The sequence below is a fragment of the Mchenga conophoros genome, linkage group LG17 (genome assembly GCF_057382185.1).
Source record: "Mchenga conophoros isolate Kocher_MC1m ecotype Shallow Benthic linkage group LG17, M_conophoros_male_GT1.1, whole genome shotgun sequence".
NCBI lineage: Eukaryota > Metazoa > Chordata > Actinopteri > Cichliformes > Cichlidae > Mchenga > Mchenga conophoros.
In genome coordinates this window covers 9,453,825-9,474,844 of record NC_140542.1, presented here as the reverse complement: position 1 = coordinate 9,474,844, position 21,020 = coordinate 9,453,825, and the positions used below count along the sequence as shown (strand labels likewise).

At 39.7% G+C, this 21,020-nt stretch overlaps 1 protein-coding gene across 2 annotated transcripts; it reads right to left on the bottom strand.

The window, feature by feature from the left end:
- Nucleotides 1-27: 27 nt before the first annotated feature.
- Nucleotides 28-20,695, bottom strand: LOC146555061 (EEIG family member 2-like). Of its 2 annotated transcripts, none has more exons than XM_085251937.1 (11): nt 20,402-20,695; nt 15,023-15,143; nt 13,230-13,259; nt 12,674-12,790; nt 12,280-12,326; nt 11,580-11,674; nt 7,708-7,809; nt 6,549-6,777; nt 5,018-5,154; nt 4,388-4,457; nt 28-2,680 (listed from the first exon to the last, which is right to left on the bottom strand). In XM_085251937.1, the coding sequence occupies exons 1-11, from the start codon at nt 20,545-20,547 to the stop codon at nt 2,638-2,640; spliced, it is 1,137 nt and encodes a 378-aa protein (XP_085108063.1). In that variant the 5' UTR covers nt 20,548-20,695; the 3' UTR covers nt 28-2,637. The 2 variants fall into 2 exon arrangements, with proteins under 2 accessions (XP_085108063.1, XP_085108064.1); XM_085251938.1 differs by having other exon boundaries at nt 7,708-7,806.
- Between the last annotated feature and the right edge of the window lie 325 nt (nt 20,696-21,020).

The window sequence follows — 21,020 nt, the reverse complement described above, 5'->3', positions numbered from 1 at the left end:
ACACATCAAAAGGACAAAAGCACAGGCTAGTGAACATTAAATCATTTTATTCTACTGTAGACATTTTAAGCATCCAGTACACTTGTTAAAGAAGCAAATGTTGGTCAAAAGAACAAGTCTTTAACAGGGAACACACTGGACAGTGTCGGAACATCACTATACAGAAGAATACACCTTAGTTTTGTAGACAACAGCTTCACAGAAGAGAAGAAGCAACCATGTTTGTAACAACATGTTAGGTACCGAGATGAACATACCTGTTTTACACAGGTAAAACAAGGGATTTTTACTTTACAAAACAAAACAACCGGTCACCATAAATCATACACATAACAGTCATATGTAGTGAAAGACTTTTAGAAACAAAAATCTTAACAAAAATATGGCACAATATCAGCAATGAAAGATTCAAAAACAGCTGCGTTCATTACATGTGATCAACATCAAACCAAAATAACACTGATTTACATTTATATCATATACACTGATGCTTATGCAGACATCTCTTCTTCAAACAAATGAAATTAAGTCCTACGTAGTAAATGGCAAGCAACATCCCTCCTTCAGCGTGGAAATGGATTAGAAGATGGTACAGCTCAAGTGAGGAGAAAACATTACAATGTGTCAGGCTCTGCAAAGCTTGTCACAGCTAAAAACGACAGCATAGTCATGCAGAGCACGGGAACGTAAAGACAGAACACTGACGTATAGTTAAAACACCATACACTGATGACACTTTGTGCAGATATTGATACAAGATGTATAAGAGTTAATCTAGAAGAGGCACTGATCCTACTTCTACTATGGCTTACGACAGGAGACAAGATTAGATGCTGTACAGTCTGTTGTGTCTAATGCTCTCAATGTGCATAGACCTACAGGCTCCCAGGTAATAACGGTTGTGTACTTTGGCTAACTTGTTCAACTAAACTGTGCACTCACTCTCCTAAGAGGCTAGAGATGGAAAGTCTACATGCATGGCACTAAGGATTTTAAAACTCTGGTGCATCTGAGTGCTCAAGCCTGTCTCCTGATATGAAGCTAGCAGATATACACGTTACACCCAATTACTGTAATACTCTGGGTCTTTTCTTTGAAGTACAGGTGCTATTGAGGATTTCCTTCATGGCAGTGAATTACTTAACTAATCCTTTTCTGTCCTATATTTTAAAACTAAAGAAAAAAAACCATAGTGTACAACAGCTGCACCAGTCAAACAGTTAATGTGTCAGAGGATCTTTCTTGTGCAAGCATCCTGATCCACCAGACAGTTCATAGTGATATAGCTACAAATAGATATACATCTGCAACAGTGAATATTTTAATATATATATATACCCTTCCATGTCAGTATTCATCAGAGGCCACTGTTATTTTTTGCATTCACTGCCATGTAAATGCAAAGAGCAGTAACAAGATAAAAGAGGGCAGTCTGGGACTACATACTTCTGCCACACTGTTATGATTAATTCACCTGGATCCAGAAAAACAGATAAGTTTGATATTTTTTTGACGATATTGAAGATATGACTCATTTTATTTTTGTGTGGAGACACTTAACAAAAACAACTCTGTGAAATTTAGTTTGCGACTGTTGCTTGTAGAACTATTTAGTCTTATTTTGTTATACAGAGGAAGAAACTAGAGAATGAGGTTGCCAATTAGGGAAATGATCCGATTTTAATTTAGTTTCAGCTTCACTTCAGGGGTTTTCTTGATGCTCTTTTGCTTCAGCTTCTATTGAGCTGCAGTATTGATGATGCTGTGATTTTTGGTTTAGTTTCCATCTCCTAATTGTAACATGGTTAAAGCTGTTAAAAAGCACAGTCTTAATTTTCTACAGTGTTTATATAGCAAAACAAATATTAAATAGCCAAGTCACCACTGACTAAATATTTTTGACAGCTCTGCATTTAGACAACGGGGGCCTCTGTGATTACATTTGGGGAAATTGTCCTCTTTTCTCTGTGTGGGTACCAATGTGGCATTCCTCACAAGAGATTATGTGTCCCTTCACTGAGATAACAGCGTTACTGTTGCTGCTAATAAAAGTGGCCGGTGTACCAGCACAACAAAGGAATAACCACATACACTCACACACATTCACACATCAAATAGCTCAATTTTTCATAGCAAAATATTCTCACCGGAGTGCCAATGACTACTTTTTGAGCAGCTTATCAGCAGAGATTAAATCCTATTTGATAAAGGAAGTCCAAAACAAACACCAAAGGAATGTCCTGATAGGATGTGATGTGTTTTCAGTCCGTTCTGATCTTCCCATCCTTGTGCCGTCTGGAGAGGAAAGGTAGATTTTTCACTTCATAAAAGTTTCAGTTGGTTTTACTTTGGATGTTTGGAGTTTGGATAGCAGGGAGCCAGAATTTAGATGCACAAGTGTTTTAGAACAATTGGTCACTGTGTTTCCTCCTTTCATTGATTCTTTAAGATAAAACCCGTCCACTTCTTTCTCCTAATGATATCTTAACCGATATAAACACAGGAAGGGCACTGGTGTAATGTCGACGGATCACTGAGTGATCAGCTTAGACACATGCTGATCGAGTAGGAATGAAGGTTGAAATGGAAACGGTCTCATTTCCAGTTGTTTCAGGTGTAATCAGAGATGCTGCACGTCTAACGCTTAATCACCACCTGCTCGTACGCTCCACCACCAACCCTAAGAGGACATGAGGAGGCAGAATTGGCAATCACACACACTTGTTTAAATCTTCATTAGTTATCACAAAAGGTACCAAACTGAAATCGTGTTATATAAAACCAAGATGGGGTGGGAGGTACAAAATATCATCTGAGCTCCAAGGCTGGTCTGGTAAACAGATGTTAGAAGTTTTGTTACATTGAGTTTGATTGAAAACAAAACAGTCCCCCTCTATCTCTCAGGTAGTGCTTCATTGCAAAGTCTTTGGTCATCAGAACTTTCCTTTGCTCTGCACCAAACCTGTAAACTTTAGGAAGAACCACTATCAGCTTTTTGTCTGCATTACTATTGAGACAACTGTGCTGCTGTGAAGTCACTACACTGCATTCCAAATTATTATGCAAATGATATTTGTCGCTTTCCTTTATAGTCGATTCAATGACAGTCAGTGTACTTTTCAAGTCAACCGTCAGAGCACAATTCAGATTTTATTGAACAAACCTCCCAATGACAGCTGTGGTTTTGCAAATTTAAAACAAACAAACAAACAAACAAACAAACAAACAAACAAACAAACAAACAAACAAACAAACAAACAAACAAAACCCTCAAAATGCACTGATCCAAATTATTATGCACAACAGTTTCAAAACATTTTATTGGTTATAAACAACTGAAAATTGATAAATTTGCAGCATAAGGTCATATTTACTGAAACCATAACAGGCCAAACTCCATGTTAACTCAGGAACCCTTCTTTGATACAAGTTTCACATTCTTGCATCCATTGAACTTCCAGGTTTTTGGAGAGTTTCTGCCTGTATTTCTTTGTAAGATGTCAGAATAACCTCCCACAGCTGCTGTTTTGATGTGAACTGCCTCATGACCCTCAGATCTTTTGCCTGAGGATGTTCCAAAGGTTCTCCACAGGGTTGATGTCAGGGGAGGATGCGGGCCACACACCATGTGTTTCTCTTCTTTTATTCCCATAGCTGCCAATGCCAGAGAGTGGGACTTCACCCCTCAGTAAGACTGCTTGAAAATTACTCTTGATGTATTTCTGGGCCTACTGTAACCATTCCTGCGTGTGAGTATTGGTTAGGTGGTGGCCAAAATGGTAGGTTTATGCATAACTGCAAGCCTCTGGAGGTTTTCGGTACTACCAGCAGCTTCAATTACCTGCTTGCTGCTTTGTAATGGCATTTTAGCAGCTGTTCTGTGAATCTGATGAATTTATCTGGCAGAAACCTTCATCTCTATGCCTTAGTCTGCACGAACCCATCTGTGCTCTGACTCAGCCACAAGTTTCTTCACAGTACAATGGTTACGCTTAAGTTTTCATATTACATCTAATGTTCTCAGACCTTGTGTAAGGTATTGCACCAACACATTTCTGCAGCAGAGATCCTTTTACTTTCCCATATTGCTTGAAACCTGTGGCATGCCCAATGATGTGGAACATCTTAAGTAGTTTTCATTTTATTGGGCTCACCTGGCAAACTAATTATGACAGCTGTCTGAGATTGATATCAGTAATCCAAAGAGCCCAGAGACACAATACCATCCATGAGTTTAACTGAAAACAAAAGATTGAATGTTTACGACACTAAAATCTTATTTGCATAATAATTTGGAACGCGTTTGTACACTCGTCTCTCTGGAATCATACCCTCAGAAATCCCTACACTAGTTTGCTTGCTTTCTTCAGGTAATTGTGATGCTCACCTGGTGGGAAGGTGATGACTTCCAAGCGCTGTACTTCCCCCGGGTCCAACAAACAGCCGCAGGCCTTCCTCTGAAACGGTGTTCATAACATTTGGTCAGTACACGGAGAACCCACATCCTCCTGTATAATTCTTGTCATGACGAGCAGCCAGTTGCTAGGCAACCTAAAAATAATCATCTATTGACAGCAGCTTTCCATTTGTAGCTTTGAGCTGGATGAGACCTTGGAAGGGAAAACAATGCCTCACTCCTTAAAGTACACACACACACACACACTGACTCATGGGAAATGAATATGCAAATGTGCCGTGCATTAAACACATGCAGTAGTAACCTAGAATTGGGATGAATCCCATTGTTTTGTTTTGTATTGATTCATCTATTTTAGTTATTCATTAAGCTGAAATCTCTGTAGATCCATCAGATACTACTTGCTTCTGCCTGTGAAGATTTTCTTCATTTATATATTTCACAGAGATGCAAGTTTTGAAACTGACAATTTATTCTTTATCTAAGAGACCAGTTTAAAAGGAAAGGTCCCATAGCTCGTGTTTATGTCATTTTAGTGTAAGGATAAGAAAAGAAAAACAACAACTGCAAACAAAAAACAAAAAAGTGGACATGTCATACCCTCAGCACTTGAGTCCAGTAGGCCGGGTGTAAAGTCCTGACTCTGGAGAATCTTTTCCACAACATCGTCAGCATCCACCCGAGTGTCGTCCATTCTCTTCAGCTGAGACTCCATGGAGTCCTGTTTCACTGGGTGTCTGAGGGGAGAATACACAAGAGCGTCTGGAGTGTTTGAGGACAGCTGCTTTTACTGCAGAGTCAAACTGAAGCTTTGCTTCCTGTACTTCACATTTCATTTTGTGCTAATGAAGTGGAGTGATCAACCTGCTTACTTCTGCTTACCCAGTCAAAACTATACAGTGTTTCAACTACTGTTTCAATCACTTACATTACGTCCATTGTAATTCATCCAGTTTTCAACACTAGTGGCGTGTGTTTTAATCACCATAAATGTAAAGTGAAGTACATTTTTTTATGCATTATAATAAAAGGTTTTAAAATATTACTTGTAAATACAGTGACGAGGCAAATTATTTAGAACTCAACTGATCTAAAAGGTCATGACTGTATCTGAACGTATAGTGAAGAGCACTAGAACTGCTGCTGCTAGTGCAGTGTGCCTTCTGACTACCCCTCTCTGCTCATCTGTTAATGTAACTTGCTGGCAATGTGGTTAATACTGAAAACATCTGTGATCAACTAGGTGAACACTGCTTATTAAGATTATTATCAAGGTTAGCATGGTAGTCACGTATGCATTGTAATTTTGTGGACATCTTATCTGTATTGACTGTTTTCTGGCAAAAGGTTTGAGTTTTTAATCACTCGATTCGTAAGTGTAGGAAGCTCAATCATTTCCTGCTTCCTGAGTTTGATAAATTTACTTACAGCTGCATGTCAGAAAAGTAAATATGTGGTTAGGTTAGCAACAACATAACAGGAAAAAGCTATCCTGTCACCACATGTACTTGGGGCACCCTTTGTTAACAACAATTCACACATGAATTATTATTCATTTCATCCTTGTAAAAAAAAAAAAAAAAAAAAAAAAAAAAAAGACTAAACGTGCCATTTTGCAGAGGACAGAAGCATGACAATACTTCCTGTCTTTTTCTTGTCACAGTGAGGTATCTTAGCAACAGGGCAGAATGGTAGTTTATTTAGAGGTGCAGATATGATATTCTCCTTATCAAGTCTCTGCAAGAAAACTGATAAGTAAATTCCCATAAATGCTTAACTATTCCTACAAAACGCATCCTAAGCTGCATGTAAAACTAGCCCGCAGGAATACTCTGCTCATGGTTGGACATTTTTAGATCCCATAAACACAATGAGAGTCTTTCAAAGAATAAAAGCTCACATAATGAAACCACAAATACACTTCCTCCAAAGCTCTTCTACTCTAACAGCTGCTTCCTGAAACATGACACTGGTCTCAGGGGTATTAAGTATAACTCCTACCATAAAAGCCTACCACGTTTGGCATGCTAACTGGATTCTCTCATCAAATATGATAAAGAAACATTTGTGTATACTTTTAGTACACACTGCATAAATAAATAATTTCAGTCTGCAGCTTTAACCGGTTTACCTGTTGAGCCGTTCACAGGAGGATGCACTCCGCACTGGTGTGCCCGGAGCATTGCCGGAAGCTGCTGAGGAGGTTGGGTGCTCAGGCAAAGCTGGACAGGTTCTGGATTCTCTGTCTTCACTGGGCTCCGGGATGCTACCAATACCTGTTGAAGCGCTGCCTACTGAATGATTTCTCCGGTGGCTGAACTCTGACATGCTGGAGGAGCGGGAGTGACCGGTGCTATAGCCTGAGAGACATGGGCAGTGACTGTATTAACATACAGCACCAGTATTTTACTTGATAAGCTCAGAGATTGTAACAGGTACAATTTTCTGTTTACAATTCCCCTTAAATGCATCATATGGATACAAATCCTGCACCAGTGTTTTGTAGCACTTCAAAGACCTGCTGCAGATATATATTCCTAATATAGCACATGGGTTAAATCTGCATTGCAACACTAATAAAGAGCAATTGATACGTACCCACACAAGTCCAATATTTTCATTACTAACTGGAGACAAATGACTTATTTGAGCTCATAAATGAATCAATCCATATCAAGTGCATACAGAGTTTTTGTTCTTTTGAATGCACTGTGCAGCAGATTTGTAACTTGCTCTGTACTAAAGGATTTAGCCGTTCACGTGACACCCACACTCATGCTGTTCATGTCTGCGGGAAGCCAGCTAAAGCAAGAAGCGATCTCGGGCATCAGGTCACTTCCCACACACTAATGAGAGGTTTGAATAAATCTATCAACCATTTCACATGGAAGGAAATATATTTTTAAATTCTATATGAGCGGGTCATTAGAGCTGAGCTCAGTGCATCTCTTCACTTCCTCTGATCTTTTATTACTGTTATCCGATCTGCCTGCAATGGAAACTCGAGCCCTGGCTCTGAACTGCGCTGCTGGAGTGTCAATGGAATATGATTTTATTCTTTCCCTCCTCCTCAATCCAAAGGCCTTGTTTTCTCATTTTGACCTTGCACTCCTATTATTTAAAGTACAATTGATTGCAGGCGAACAAAAAAAATTAGCATTATGTTTTATTTCTACTACTCGCTGCTAGCTTGGATACATACATAGACTATCTCTAAAGCAAAGTATGAACAACAGTAGATGATAACGACAAAAACAAAAGAAAAAACGGTTTACATTTTATACCCTTACCTGAGAGTTTTGACTGTTGGCTGGCGTAGCTGGAAGTTCGGGAGTGGCAGCAGCCACCAGGGTCATCTGACACAACAGGGCACTTCCCTTCCCGATTCTCTGCTGGATTAAAAAAAAAGTACAGACCCAGATGTTGGATGTGGATTTGAGTGAAAAACATGCACGTACAGCTTCTATGAAGCATCCTGTAAAAAATAATAAAATAAAGAAACTGCCTTCAGATAAGCCCATGCTGTGGACTAACATTTATGTATAGTATTCAAAGTGGAAGTAGGTAGTGGAAGCTGGAAAGATATTCATGCGTATCTAGAGTGAAATAATTCACTATCTCTGAGTTAATGAGCCAGTGGCCACAGTTGGCATGTGCAGGGACAGAGTCACTTCTGCTCAGACGAAAACAAACATATTTCCATCTGAAAAGAGCTCAAGTTAGTTCTGCGACCAAAAAGATGGTCTGCAATGCATAAAATCTCGGAAAATATATCATCAGAAGGGCAAAGCTGGATGCTAGTTGACAGCTTGGATAACAATTCTTTCAATTTAAGCCTTTAAAGAAAAAAAAGAAAGAAAAACACGTGCCACAGTTTTAATGTCAAATGGGCAAAAAGTGGGAGCTGCCAAAAAGCAATAACATTTCAGAGTTCAAATGTCTGTGGGAAGGTCTCAGCAGCCTCAGCAACACAGCAGAAAATAGACTACATAGAGGGGGATAACAACCAGAGACACATGAGGGGAGGTGGTCACAATGACCTCACAGCAAGTTTTTCTTTCTTCTTCTTCTTTTCTTTTAACTCCAGGCATTCCTCTAATTTAGAGAAAGAATTCCCTTCTGCACTGCACCAATCCACAGTGATCACAGCCAGAAACAGCAGCTTGTCTAAAACATACAGACTTCTTACACCTCTCCTAAATTTTTTTAAATGACACAACAACAGGTTTGTGTAGATTATCTCTGCTGGACAAATATCCACCAACAAAACATGATCAAAGACTCTCATACAGGACTTGAACTCGCGCATCTTGCACATATACGAAACATGGGGATGCACCGCTAAGGCAAGTTGGGAATGACATCAAGTGCATTGCACATGCAAACACACAACCCGTACCAGAAAGACTAGCACAAAAGTCCTATTTTTAAGCATGTAAAAGCCCCCTGGGTTAGAGCAGATTGGGGTTCATCTAAAAGAAAGCTAGTTTAAATTATACATGAAAGAGCTCTGCTACTCTCTGAAGCTTCCAGGAAGAACAAGCATTAAACACAGCAATGCGTTCACACATGAACACACATACTGAATAAGAGAGTGAAGAAGGCGCTGAAAGAGAAATCTTCAAGAGAAATGGTTTTTGTAGTAGGGGATGGGAGCAAAGTACAGTAGGAGTTATGGCGTCTATAATACAGGAAAAATCAGACAGGACAGTCTGCAGTTTGACAAATGAATATCAGCAGCGACGCGTGACACTAATGACAGCTAAAAACATAACTGTTAAGATTATGATGACCTACTCATGAACACTTTGTTTTTATTATCTTTTAGCTTTGTCAGCTACACAGAACAGTACAGCGTGGGCTACAGATTGCCCCTAACTGAAATAAATTTTAGCTTCTGCCTTTATCTTACAAGCTACAATGCTGGGAAGCTCCTGGAAGCTCTCCATGATCTTCCTGTATAAATCTAAACCAGATTAGCAGGAACTTGACACATCAATTACAGCCCCCTCCAAAAGGCCCGGTCACATTCACCATCTACAAGGGATGAAAACTCATCACAGATGAAGGTCTCTGTTTAAAAAAATAAAATCTGTAGCATTCAAATGTAGATTAATGTTAGTTGAAAGATAAGAAATCTCAATAGAAATAATGTTATTTTGCACTTCAGGCTGTGTCACACTAGCGCTGAGTGCCTGCTCTGCCAGGTCTCCCCTGAGAAAAAGACTAATCTCAAGAGACTTCCTCATAAATAAAAGGTTATATTTTAAATAGATAAATAAAAAGACTAAAAATAGGACAGCAACCTTCTTGTGACTAGAATCCACCGTTGCCTTGTGACTGCACTGGATTCTTTTACTTTTTGACAACTGATTGCAAGCGGTCAGGGCATCCATTTTCAACTAGGTCATTTGGTGGGAGCCGACTTGTCTCCAACAACTATAGTTTGACTTGAAATGACTGCAATAATGCTCAGACAGCCTGTCAAATGTTTGCAAATAATCATAGTCTCATTTATAAATGCAGACAGATTTCCAACACGTTGCAATCAATCCGAGTCTGTCTGCACTGATCAGAGCAACTCGTCTGTACCGTCAACTGGTTGTTTTCTATAAAACAAATGTGATTCTGCAGGCTAATTGCTGTCCTGCAGCAAAGTCAGCAGTTGCGAAGGAATTTCTGTTTTAGACCTATGAGGTTCTGGCTGGACTGTGCATGTAGACAGCAACAGATTTGTAATATGACACGATATTATCACAGTTATTTGCTATATTATCACAAACAGGTTCCACATAATTGACAACTTGACCCGATTCTATTGCAAACTTATAGCAGACTGATTGCAGATTGATGTACCAAAGTTGCAAAAACTGGTAAGTGACCCAACCCTCATCTTCACAGCAGCTATTCTAAAGGCAACACGATTGCAAGTATATTGCAGACAGTCACAATCATTTTGCTTGTGTTACTGTTTTCGTTGGTGTGACAGCAGCATTAAAAGACAAAGAGCCAGACAAAAGCATATTAAAGTGAATTAAGTTATCAAACACTTCACTAGATCACAGGTAACTCACAGGTCAAAGCTAGTAAAGGTTTGTGTGTTACTTTTGTTACAGGTGTCATTCTATGGTGGTTTATGTAAGAAAGCTGGGTCTGCAGGTTGTTCTGCTCTGTGGTAACACAGATGGGCTCTCTACAGTAACTCTGTTTGACATTTTCATTTCCAAATTTTATTAGATCAAACAGAGCTGCTCTGTCTCTACTCCTGACCTGGTTTTATCATTTGCATAGCTTCCTGTTTTCTCAACTATAAAGCAGCGACTCATTCAGAACATGAATTTGTCACCTATTCATTCCTTCATGATCATGTTTCCTGTCTGGGTTCAGCTCGAGAGACGATACTAAATGACTGAAAAACATTAATATTTTAATTTGACACAATTTCCCAGGAATACATCAAAATGAAGCAAAATTATTTATCCTGAAAGTGATTCAATATCTTTAGAAACGTTTGCTTCTGCTGGCATGGAGACTATTATTTGTAGCGCACTGTATTACGTTTTGATCAGTTTGAACCCAGAATGGGTGAAAATCAAATAAAAGGAGCCTTTAATGTTGGTACATCAAGCCAAGCAGATCAATCTGCTGAAGAAAATAAATTCTGAGCAGTGGAGGAAAACCTTTACAGAATAAAAATTTCATCACTTTGCTTTAAAACACTTTCATTTGTCCATCTCTAATACTCTTATTTTATTTGTATTAGTTGTTTACTTTAGTTGATTAAATATTACATTTACTTATTCATACATTCATTCTTAGTTTTGTTTTTGCTGAGAAAACCAGGTTGTCAATGCTCATTTTTGTCAGTCAACTTTTCCTCCTCCAGATCAGTGCTAATCTCACGAGTGATCGTTCACAACTCCAACTGATGGAAATCGGTTGTACTAACTGAGAACTTAAATCCCTGCTGACAGAGCAGACAGGAGTGGCTGCACGATCTTAGATAATAATAACAACTGAAACATAGAAGTGGAGCTAAACTCTGAAAGAAGAAATTCTCAGCTTGTGATGAAGTACGATCTGTCAGGTGCCGGCAAATGTTTGGCAAAGCCAATGAGAAGATGAAGCAGAGAATAGGAGTGTAATGTAGCGTCGGCCTCACCGGAACAGCCTTTCTGTGAATCCCCTCCCTTCCTCTCTTCCAGGAGGCTCTCTGTATCACCCTGGATCGCGATCATTGTTGCTGTGCAGGGAGGCCTGATGACAGAGGCAAAACAACTGGCCTTTATGTTCTACTCCAATACTTAAATGCATCAACTAAACCCTAAGCAAAGACAAAAAGACAAAACTGCTAAAGGATTAGAAAATACAATATAACACATTATGTACAAGCTATTACTCAATGCTTTAAATAATGACAGCTTAAGCTCACAGTCACTTCAGAGTAGCAAAATCCTGTATCCAGAGAAACCTTTAAGTCTCAATGTTTAAACCTGTAAGTAGTACGCACACAGCTAGAGCTGTGGTAATAATTTAATTTAGTCATATGAAACTGAATAACTGAGGAAATAATAATACCTGTAAAGACAGAGCATAAGCAACAGCGCCGGTGCATCAAATGTAGCCGTTTTGAGAGAACAAAGAGGTTTTAAGTTACGGTGCAGGAAAGGTCATTGGGTCGGTTTTGTTGTCCTAGCTGTATTATCCACAAATCCAGATAAGCACAGCTCACAAAAGAGCATGATTAGTGTTTTAGTCTGAAAACGATTGGATTTAAATGACTTTCCAGTTTAAACATTTTTCAGTCAACAATCTCTGCTCACAGACTCTGCAGAGACGTACAAAAAATTGCCTTAACTCACGTTTTAAAACAGGGATCCCCCGACATGAGCTGTGTACTGATGATAACCTGTGGAGAGAAAGAAAAAAAAAAAAAGTTAGCTTGGGTTTTACTTCCATTCAACTTGGCCAACTTCAGAAAAGTTGCCCACTTTAGCTTTGGAGTCAGCAAAAATGTGCTCACTGATTGAGGGGTCATGAAAAACAGCAAATAACGACTGTGGGCCTGCACGAATCTGCACGATCCTTTTTATTTCCCACAGGTGACACCTCTCATCTATGGCCATGGATTATTTCTGGCTCCACTGAACGACTCATCTTTGCTAGCAACATTTATGCAAAAACCTTTCCAGTGTGATTCTCTGAGTTTAGGAAAAACACCGCACTTGTGTCACTGAAGTCACATCAGACTGTTACCTTGAGAATGGAGTTATCCTGACGAGTATTTTTGGTATCGTAGCCTTCCAGCAGACATCTGCGGGTTGTATTCCCTGAGCCGGCAAACTCTGCTAAATTCAGATCTGCAAAACCAAGCTGAAGGAGAAAGAAAGAATGACACAGGGTAACCTTTGTGTTTTGTTATTTGCCCCTGAGGAGACGGCTCTTTTTCCCAGTCAGCAATATGACAAACTCTGGGTGGAAAATGACATCAAGAAGGACAGGAGACAAACTTGAATAAAACAATATCAGCAAATCTTACAGTTCACTTTTTCTTCAAATGATAAGCTAGGAAAGGGATACCTACTTAAGTATGTATAATAATAGGGTTTAGTTTGCTCATTAAATAATTACTTTCAACTAAATAGAAAAGGCATAACATAATGAGCCAACCTGCAGGCAGTGAAGGCCATCTGTTTGCTACATGCTCACAAGGCTAGCTACTTCAATATGGCTGATTACTGTAAAATCTGGGTGACCTGGAGGTTCGGCTCAGAGGACAGGGGTAGCGCATTGTAAACCTGTAATGAGTTACCTTTGCGTATGCCTTTCCACCCTTCAGCTCCTGCATAAGACAAGCAAAAACAAAAACATAACATTAATAAAATGACTTGATACTGTTAAAAAAAAAGGTTCCATAAGTTGTCTCCAGCTGTCATGCTAATGTTTTATATTGAACTGATCCTTGAATTTTTTTGTGGGGGAAACACTAAATTAAAAACATCAGTTTATTCTCTACATTCCTGATACTGTAATTTAAAAAAGGTATAATAATTAAAAGCTAAAGTAAAAGGTTGAGGGGATAAAGGTAAGGTAAGGTAAAACTTTACAGTTGTTAAACACAATGTTCTTATCACCAGAAAACTTTCAAAGTTGCATCCAAATAGCTGTGATGGGAAATTTTCAACAACATGAAAAGAAAAACAATTACATTGGTAAAAAGGAAGCACCCATGTAGGAAACATAGGGATTATCTGACTACTTAATATTGTGAGTCTCCTAAAACAAAGGGAGAAACACATCAGAAATAGCTTTCAGATTCAGTTTAACTCATTCACTGCCATTGACGTCTATAGACGTCAATTACGTTTTTCAATGGGAGGGGCTAGAATACAACCTCGGGCAGCTTGTCAGTGAACATCAGACTGCTTGAAATGTATTTTTCACAAAAAGCTCGTTTTCTCCCTTTTTGTGGTCAAAACAGGCATTTTTGGTGGAACCCACCTCTCTTCTACAGCTGATTACTAAAGAATGGAAAATGGTAGAAACAAGCTTTTTTTTTTTGGATGGAAGAAGAGAGTCTGCTCTTCATTTTGGTAGGTTCAGCGTTTATATGATCATAACACACAGTTTTCTGTGGCTCTTCAAAAATGAGTAAAAATGCTCAAAAACCCTGGCAGTGAATGAGTTAATTGGATTTTAGTTTATATTGCATGAGATCATATGTCACCTCAGGGAACGTCACATGGTAAACTCAAAATATTACAAATATAGAAACTAAGCCAACAATTCCTCTTTGTGCAATAGTGAGCATGAAAACATGAATGCTCACAGCCAGAGACTAGATCTATTGGAGATGGTTATCTAGGAGATTGTGATTGTCCTGGAAGAAAACAGCCATTCACCAGCTGAACTGGGGAAAACACTTTGTGTTTTATTCTTTATTTGTCAGGGACAATGCACAAAAATACTGATCTCATAAGAAAAAAAAATTGGACTTTGACCAGATTTAGATACTAGCCGATTTCTATCTGCAGTCTTTGGGCAGGTATACATAATAATAAACAAACTAGAGTAGAGATCACTGACAGTGTACACTGTGTGATAAGGAGTATATGTACATGTACTAGTTACTCTAGTAAAGCTAAAGTAAATTAGTTTCCTTGGCTTACTGTGTCCGTTACAGGAGTTTGCACAACTTTTGTGTAGTACTCTGAGCCAAAGAGCCAGAGACATTGAATGAACATTAATGAAGCTGTAGTGCCTTGTAACGTTGCACAAACTTAGTGTAGACAGTGTAACTTGTGTGGGGCCAGAAAAATAGCTTATTTTGAGGAAAAGCCAAAAAACCCCAAACCAAACTCCTGAAGCAGCTTTTTTCAGACATAACAGGTGATTTATACATCCAGTTTTTTATGTCCTGATTTCCACTATGACTCAAGTAATGGCTAAGTCTCTGTTCATTATCACAACGTCAGGAGGCATCAACTCAGGACAGGGAAACTTTGTCCAGAAGGACTGACCAGGCTTAGGGTGGGCAGCTATCTACCGTGACCGGTTGCGGTGAGATGAGAGTGGTGGGAAAAAGGCTAAATCATAATACTTTACCTTTCTGACAGACACACGACACACACAGGGGTCCAGAACACCTGTGCCTGCGTTGGCGCTCATCTTGCACGGGAAAGAGAACCGTTTCTTCCATCGGACACAGTTTGCCTGCACAGGTTCCCTGTATGGACACACAGACACCAGCTTTAAGCACCCAGTAAGGTCACATGTTTGTTTGATTCGTATGCTGGAGCCTGAAAAGCTAATTCACAACTTGGCCTCTAGATTTAAACGAGTAGAGGCTGGTGCAAACACTGGCATGATTGATAAAATCATTTGAGTATTTTTTATTGTTTTAGACTCTACTTGCATTGTATGCTGTATACAGAAGGGATTTGGGAAATAAATATTTGTATTCTAAAGAGCAAACAAACCAACAAACATATCAGTTCTAATCTATTGTAATTATTTGATTTGCTACCAAAACAAACACGCAAATGTATCGCGACATTTTAAGTGAAAGCCAGCCCAAATCATGTATACAGCCACGCAACCCGCCCTCAGAAACTTCATTTCATAAATTTCAATCTCTGTTACGTAACAAATGAAGTGACTTCAGCTGAAAGACTGCTGGATTAACATTTCCCGCATCTCTTCCCTGCTTAAGGGCATCCGTTCAAGCTGCCAATACGAGCCCATGTGCTCATTCTCAGCACCTAATAAGCAAGCTATTTAATTACAGCCTTAATTTCTCCTATTGATTCATTTAACTGACAAATCCAGGGGCTTTGGTAGCAGGTGTGGTGTTTACTGGCACGAAAGTAAAAAGAGAGCGGCAAATCCTCCACCGTCTAGAGGTTAAAACGACTGTGAGGTGCAGCCTGCTGTCAGTGAAAGGATGAGACGAAGTGAAAGAGAAAGACTGAGCGTGGGCAGAATTACGATACCGCAGATGGCCTCACTTTCACTGGCATCTTCTCCTCTCCCACTCACCTAACCAGCTTCCATCTGGTAGCTTACACACCATTCATTTGGTTTGGCTTCAGCTGGATTTCAACACACACACAAAGACTTTTTAATACAGTATAAATAAAAATGATGTAACAAGCCTGAAATCGGAAAGGAGCGTTAAGACTACAACAATTAGCAGGGTGTGCAGATCCTTTTTAAGATGGGCAAAACCGAATGAACATACAGGGCTGCGTTTTGCCCTGTATCCCTGCATTACTATAAATAAAAAGCAGCAGATGCATGACTAATGTTTCACAAACGCTGACTCCATCCTGAGGTTGATAAATCTCAGACAGCGAACTCCCCGAGTCGAGAGGGAACTCCCAGCCAGCTGGACACACCGTGTGCTTCGGGAATTCTGACTCGAGTTTATGCGCTGTGGTTCACTGCACTTCTCCGCGCATCAAAATCCTATTAGCGTGCGTTATGACTAAGTCTGGTTTTAAGCACAAGCAGAGGTCATCTCTGTCATCCCTCTACACGGCTCGGGTCTCTTGTTAAACAACACATGCTCTTTAAAAGGCGACTGCAGGCAGACTTCACACGGGAATGCTTCCACAAATACAAATCTTTTCAACTGTTTGGATGCAAAGCTTTCAGACCTCGATTAGATCACTCTGGATGTTTTCACTGTCATGTTTTCAAAGATGCATCTTTATAGAAATAGAACAAACTGTTTTTTCCAGAAATGGCCGTGCATATCAGATGAAAAGCTACACCAAAGGAAAACTTCCCTTCCACTTCCAGTTTGGAAGATTAAAAGAGTCTGAGAGGAAATCTAGTTTTTGGGGCGGTCTAACATAAACCAAACTGATGTTAAAAAAAGAAAGAAAGAAAGAAAAATCCTATTAAATCAGCAATGGGTTGAGTATAAAACACTGTCGAGCCAATTAGGGATTAATTAGGGACAGAACTTTGTTTGGCTTCATCTTTATTTTCCTTCTTTTCTTAAAGTGGTTACTTACACGTGGAAAAGACCGCAGATTTCATAAAAATAATAAAAGGATGACATTGACATGACATCTGAAAACATCCTAATTCACACTGTCAAGCACAGACTGGACCTTTTTAGCTAACAGAAGCCTGTTATATAATCAGAGTGAAGCCCATGTAATCCCTAAAGCCTACAAAAACTACAAAACGATGTGTGCTGCTGCTGCTTTTATCCAGCGTTAAAGACCCGTCTAATTTATGAGTGAAAGGCATTAATGGGCATGCTGTAGGAACAGCTTTAAGTTGACACAGTTAACATACTTAGGGGGACAACTCTGCAAAAGGTCACTTCTTGTCATGGCCAAAAGCTGGTACTTCATGATGCGGTTCCTTATAACAACTATTTTAATGTGTATGTGGTCAAATATTTTGACACTTTTAATTTGCAGAGTTTACCAGTTTATATATGTCACACCTCTGCCACCTTATAAGCTAAAAGTCGAGTAACTCCTCCTTTACATTCTTTCTTCTGTTCGAAATGTGGCAACCTGAATTTATTTTAGACAAGCGGAGCTGTCACAGGGTGCTGTTTGAGTATGAAACATTTCTCTCAGAGATGTGCATGTTTAGGTTTATTCAAGTCTGAGATTTAAGCAACCCCTTTTAAGCTGTCCAAGCAGCTTTTTCTCAGCCTCTGTTATTTGTTAGTTTTAAATGACTTTTTTGGCTTGCAAATTGTGTTTCCACACAAACCACTACAACTGGCTGAGGTAAGCTGCAAAGCTCATGTGTCACAAGACCACCTATTAGCCAATAAGAAAAAGACACAAACCCTGTGCAGCTGGGTTGTCATTTCCTGGATGTTAATTGTAGATGTACAAACAGAGATACTGCACATGTCGATTCTGTTTATGGAAAGGATGTATCAATGTGGCCAACACACGCTCAGGAGTAGGTGGGCCTTTTAATGTGCATACTTAGAACTCTGAATTTTCAATTGATTTTCCCGTGGTTTGGTTTTTAGAGTGATGCTGCAAATGAGTTTATGTTGCAGGAGCCTTAGATTTTTTTCATTTAAAAAATGAAAAATGTGCATCTTACGTTGAGCCCAATGCTACAATATAACGCTTAAAATTAATATTTCAATTCTGAAGCTCTGCTGTAAAATGTAGAAAGTAAAGGAATTACTCCATCACTTGAACAACTTGTCCTGTTACTCTGAATTGACACGAGAGCTGCAAATGAGTCATTTGGCTCAGAGTCTCTTCTCCTTAGCGCTGCTGTCCATCACTGTCTTAATGTTATGGGAAGCTTCACATATATCTGAGCAACACTGGGCAGCTCTGTGTGTTTTTATAACTAAAATCCAACCACATACTTAAGTTAACTGGTACTGCTTACTGACAGCGAAATAACAAACAGCGACATAGCTAACTGTGAAATATAAATTTCAGGCTCTTATTGATACTTCTTTCCCTTTCAGGGTCACCAGAGCGGCTCATTGGCCTCCATCTAACCCCAACTCTAATCTTGCCCATTCTGGTCACTCCAATTGAAAATCTTAACATCTTCAACTTAGCCTTTTGTCTTTCTGTTAGTGTCACAGTGTCCAAACCATCCATCATAGCAGGTCTCACTACCATCTCTGTTTCACTCGTGTTACTATCCCTCTGTCACAAATTACCCTGACACTCTTCCTCACCCTGCCTGCACTCACTTCTTCACCTCTCTTGTGCAGTGTCTGTTGCTTTGGATGGTTGACCCCAGGTATTTAAACTCATCTACCTTCACCGTCCCTTCTCCTTTCATGTTCACAGCCATACCTGTCTCCTCTCAGTAACACATGTATTCTCTCGTTTCTTTATAACTTTCATTGCTCTTCTCTCCAGTGCATACCTCCCCCTCTCCAGGTCTCTCGCTGCAGATCACAATGTCATCTACAAACAACATATTCCACAGAGACTCCTGCCTGACCACATCTGTCAGCCTGTCCATCACCACTGCACACAAGAGAAGACTCAGAGCTGATGTCTGATCTAATCCCACTTCCACCAGTCAGTCCTAACGCACGCTTCACCACTGTCTCACTTTCCTATACCACCCTCACATACCTCTCTGGCACTCCTGACTTCCTCATGCAGCACCACAGTTCCTCTCTCTTGGCACACTATCAGATCCTGTCTCTAAACCCAAAAGGACACAGTGACCTTCTCTAGACTTCTCCATGAACACTGAACAAACATATTGACAGCGCTCAGCATGCAGCCCTAGTGTGGCTCACAGATTACCAAAGCTGCGACTGTTTGCAGAAAAGCTGATTCCTATCATGCGACCTGTGCAATCATCTTGCAATCAAAAGTGGTCCTGAGTGCTCTGGACAACCATTTAGTCACCACAAGTTGCAAAAAATTCAATACAACCATCAAGCAGCCTTGCCAAGCTAAGTGTATCCAGTGTTGGATGGTTTTTCGGTTGAGTGGATATAATGTAAGTTTGCTCGGATAACATTACCTCATGATGGCGGTCCATAAGATGAGCCCTCTTGTTCAGAGTATTTCCAGAGATAATAAAATATCGAGATTTGATGCCCCTGTATCCATACAACACCGCAACACTATCAATTTTTCTCCCAGCTCTAGTATGTATGTATTGCAGGAAAGGCATTTAACAGTCTGAGTATACAAAAACTGAAATGTAATAGTGTATAAGCCAGTAATCGTCTAATTATTCAATCTGAGAGTTAATGAAAATAAAGATAATCAGATGAGATGATTATCTTTGCTCGTCTCAATTTGATAACACTGATGTTTACTACATTGGCATGATCTTATAAACTTTAGGAAGAAAACTTCACACTTAAAATTTAAGTTGCTGGCCTGGTATGTGAAGACTGGTCAGCTATACATACAACTATACACAAGAAGTGAAACAATTTTCTGACGAAATGGGGATATGACAATATACACAGTCCTTGCATTAGAACTCGGGTTCATATGTTGATTAACGGGAGGTTGATTAAACACACTGAAACACATCCCACTACTTCAGTGAATACATCATGGCAAAATATGGAACTGACACCATTGAGTCAGCACCGAAAAGCTTAAGGAGTAATATTCAGCTTTGTGACAGCTATGTGACGAGTGAGCTGCCCTCAGTACTTAATTCCACAACTAAGCGAAGAAGTGGGCCTAAAATTTAACCAGGGAATTCCAAATGGACACTTGTTTAAATGAACGTTACCACCAAACACCCAAAGCTACTAAAACTAAGCAACGCGATGCTGCAAACTAGCACCGACCAGAAGAAACTAATTAGCCCTACACCATTAACGTTATTGGCACACAACTAATGGACGTTAACTATGTTCTTGTAGCCCATTAGCTTAGTTAGCTGTTAACATTTCCTAAAGGCACGAGTTAGTTCACCCTGCGGACTGAACAGCACGCCGTCAGTCAACGTTTGAGTGGCTGAATCAAAGCCAAGCACCCTCACCGAGAAGACTCCTCGGAGAAGCCGCCGTCCAGCAGCCTGACTTTACAGAAGAGGACACCGTTGACAAAGGGGACCGACGACAGCTCGTCCAGGTCAAAATCCACCTTGAACTTGAATTTCTTCTTTTTCATCATCATTAAATCCATACACCGCTTCAGTGCCTTTGAAAAGATGCTCCGGTGTCGCCCGTCGCTGACATTACTGCCCCATTGTTGTGAAGCACAGACAGAACCAGCTTGGTGTTTGTGGGAGGATGGTGAAGCTACTGGTGACAAAAGTCCGTCATCGGCTCAGAGTACGGGCAGAGCTCTATCCTATCTTGATCTTTCAAAATAAAAGCGCACGTTTCATGTGCAGCATGGAATTGGTGTGAAAAAGTTCAAAGGTCTTCTTTGAATGTTGGCTACCTTTTGTTTTGTTCTCAGATAAAAATGATCCCACGCTGATTCAATAATGTTGAGGCCTGGGCTTTGTGGAGGCCAATCCATGATGGGTAGTGCTTTGTAAAACGTATTTGTTTATCAGATTTTTTTTAAATTACAAGTTTGGGTCCTTGGAAACAAAAATATAAATAAATAAGATCAAGATTCAAGAAGTTTATTGTCATGTACACCGCAAA

Excerpts from the sequence above, each read along its gene's own strand:
- LOC146555061 (XM_085251937.1), bottom strand. The coding sequence starts at position 20,547 with ATGGATTTAATGATGATGAAAAAGAAGAAATTCAAGTTCAAGGTGGAT. Across the intron at positions 15,144-20,401 it reads TTCTCCGAGGAGTCTTCTCG|GGAACCTGTGCAGGCAAACT; the intron begins GTGAGGGTGCTT and ends GTGTCCATACAG. Across the intron at positions 7,810-11,579 it reads TTCACAGAAAGGCTGTTCCG|CAGAGAATCGGGAAGGGAAG; the intron begins GTGAGGCCGACG and ends TTTTTAATCCAG.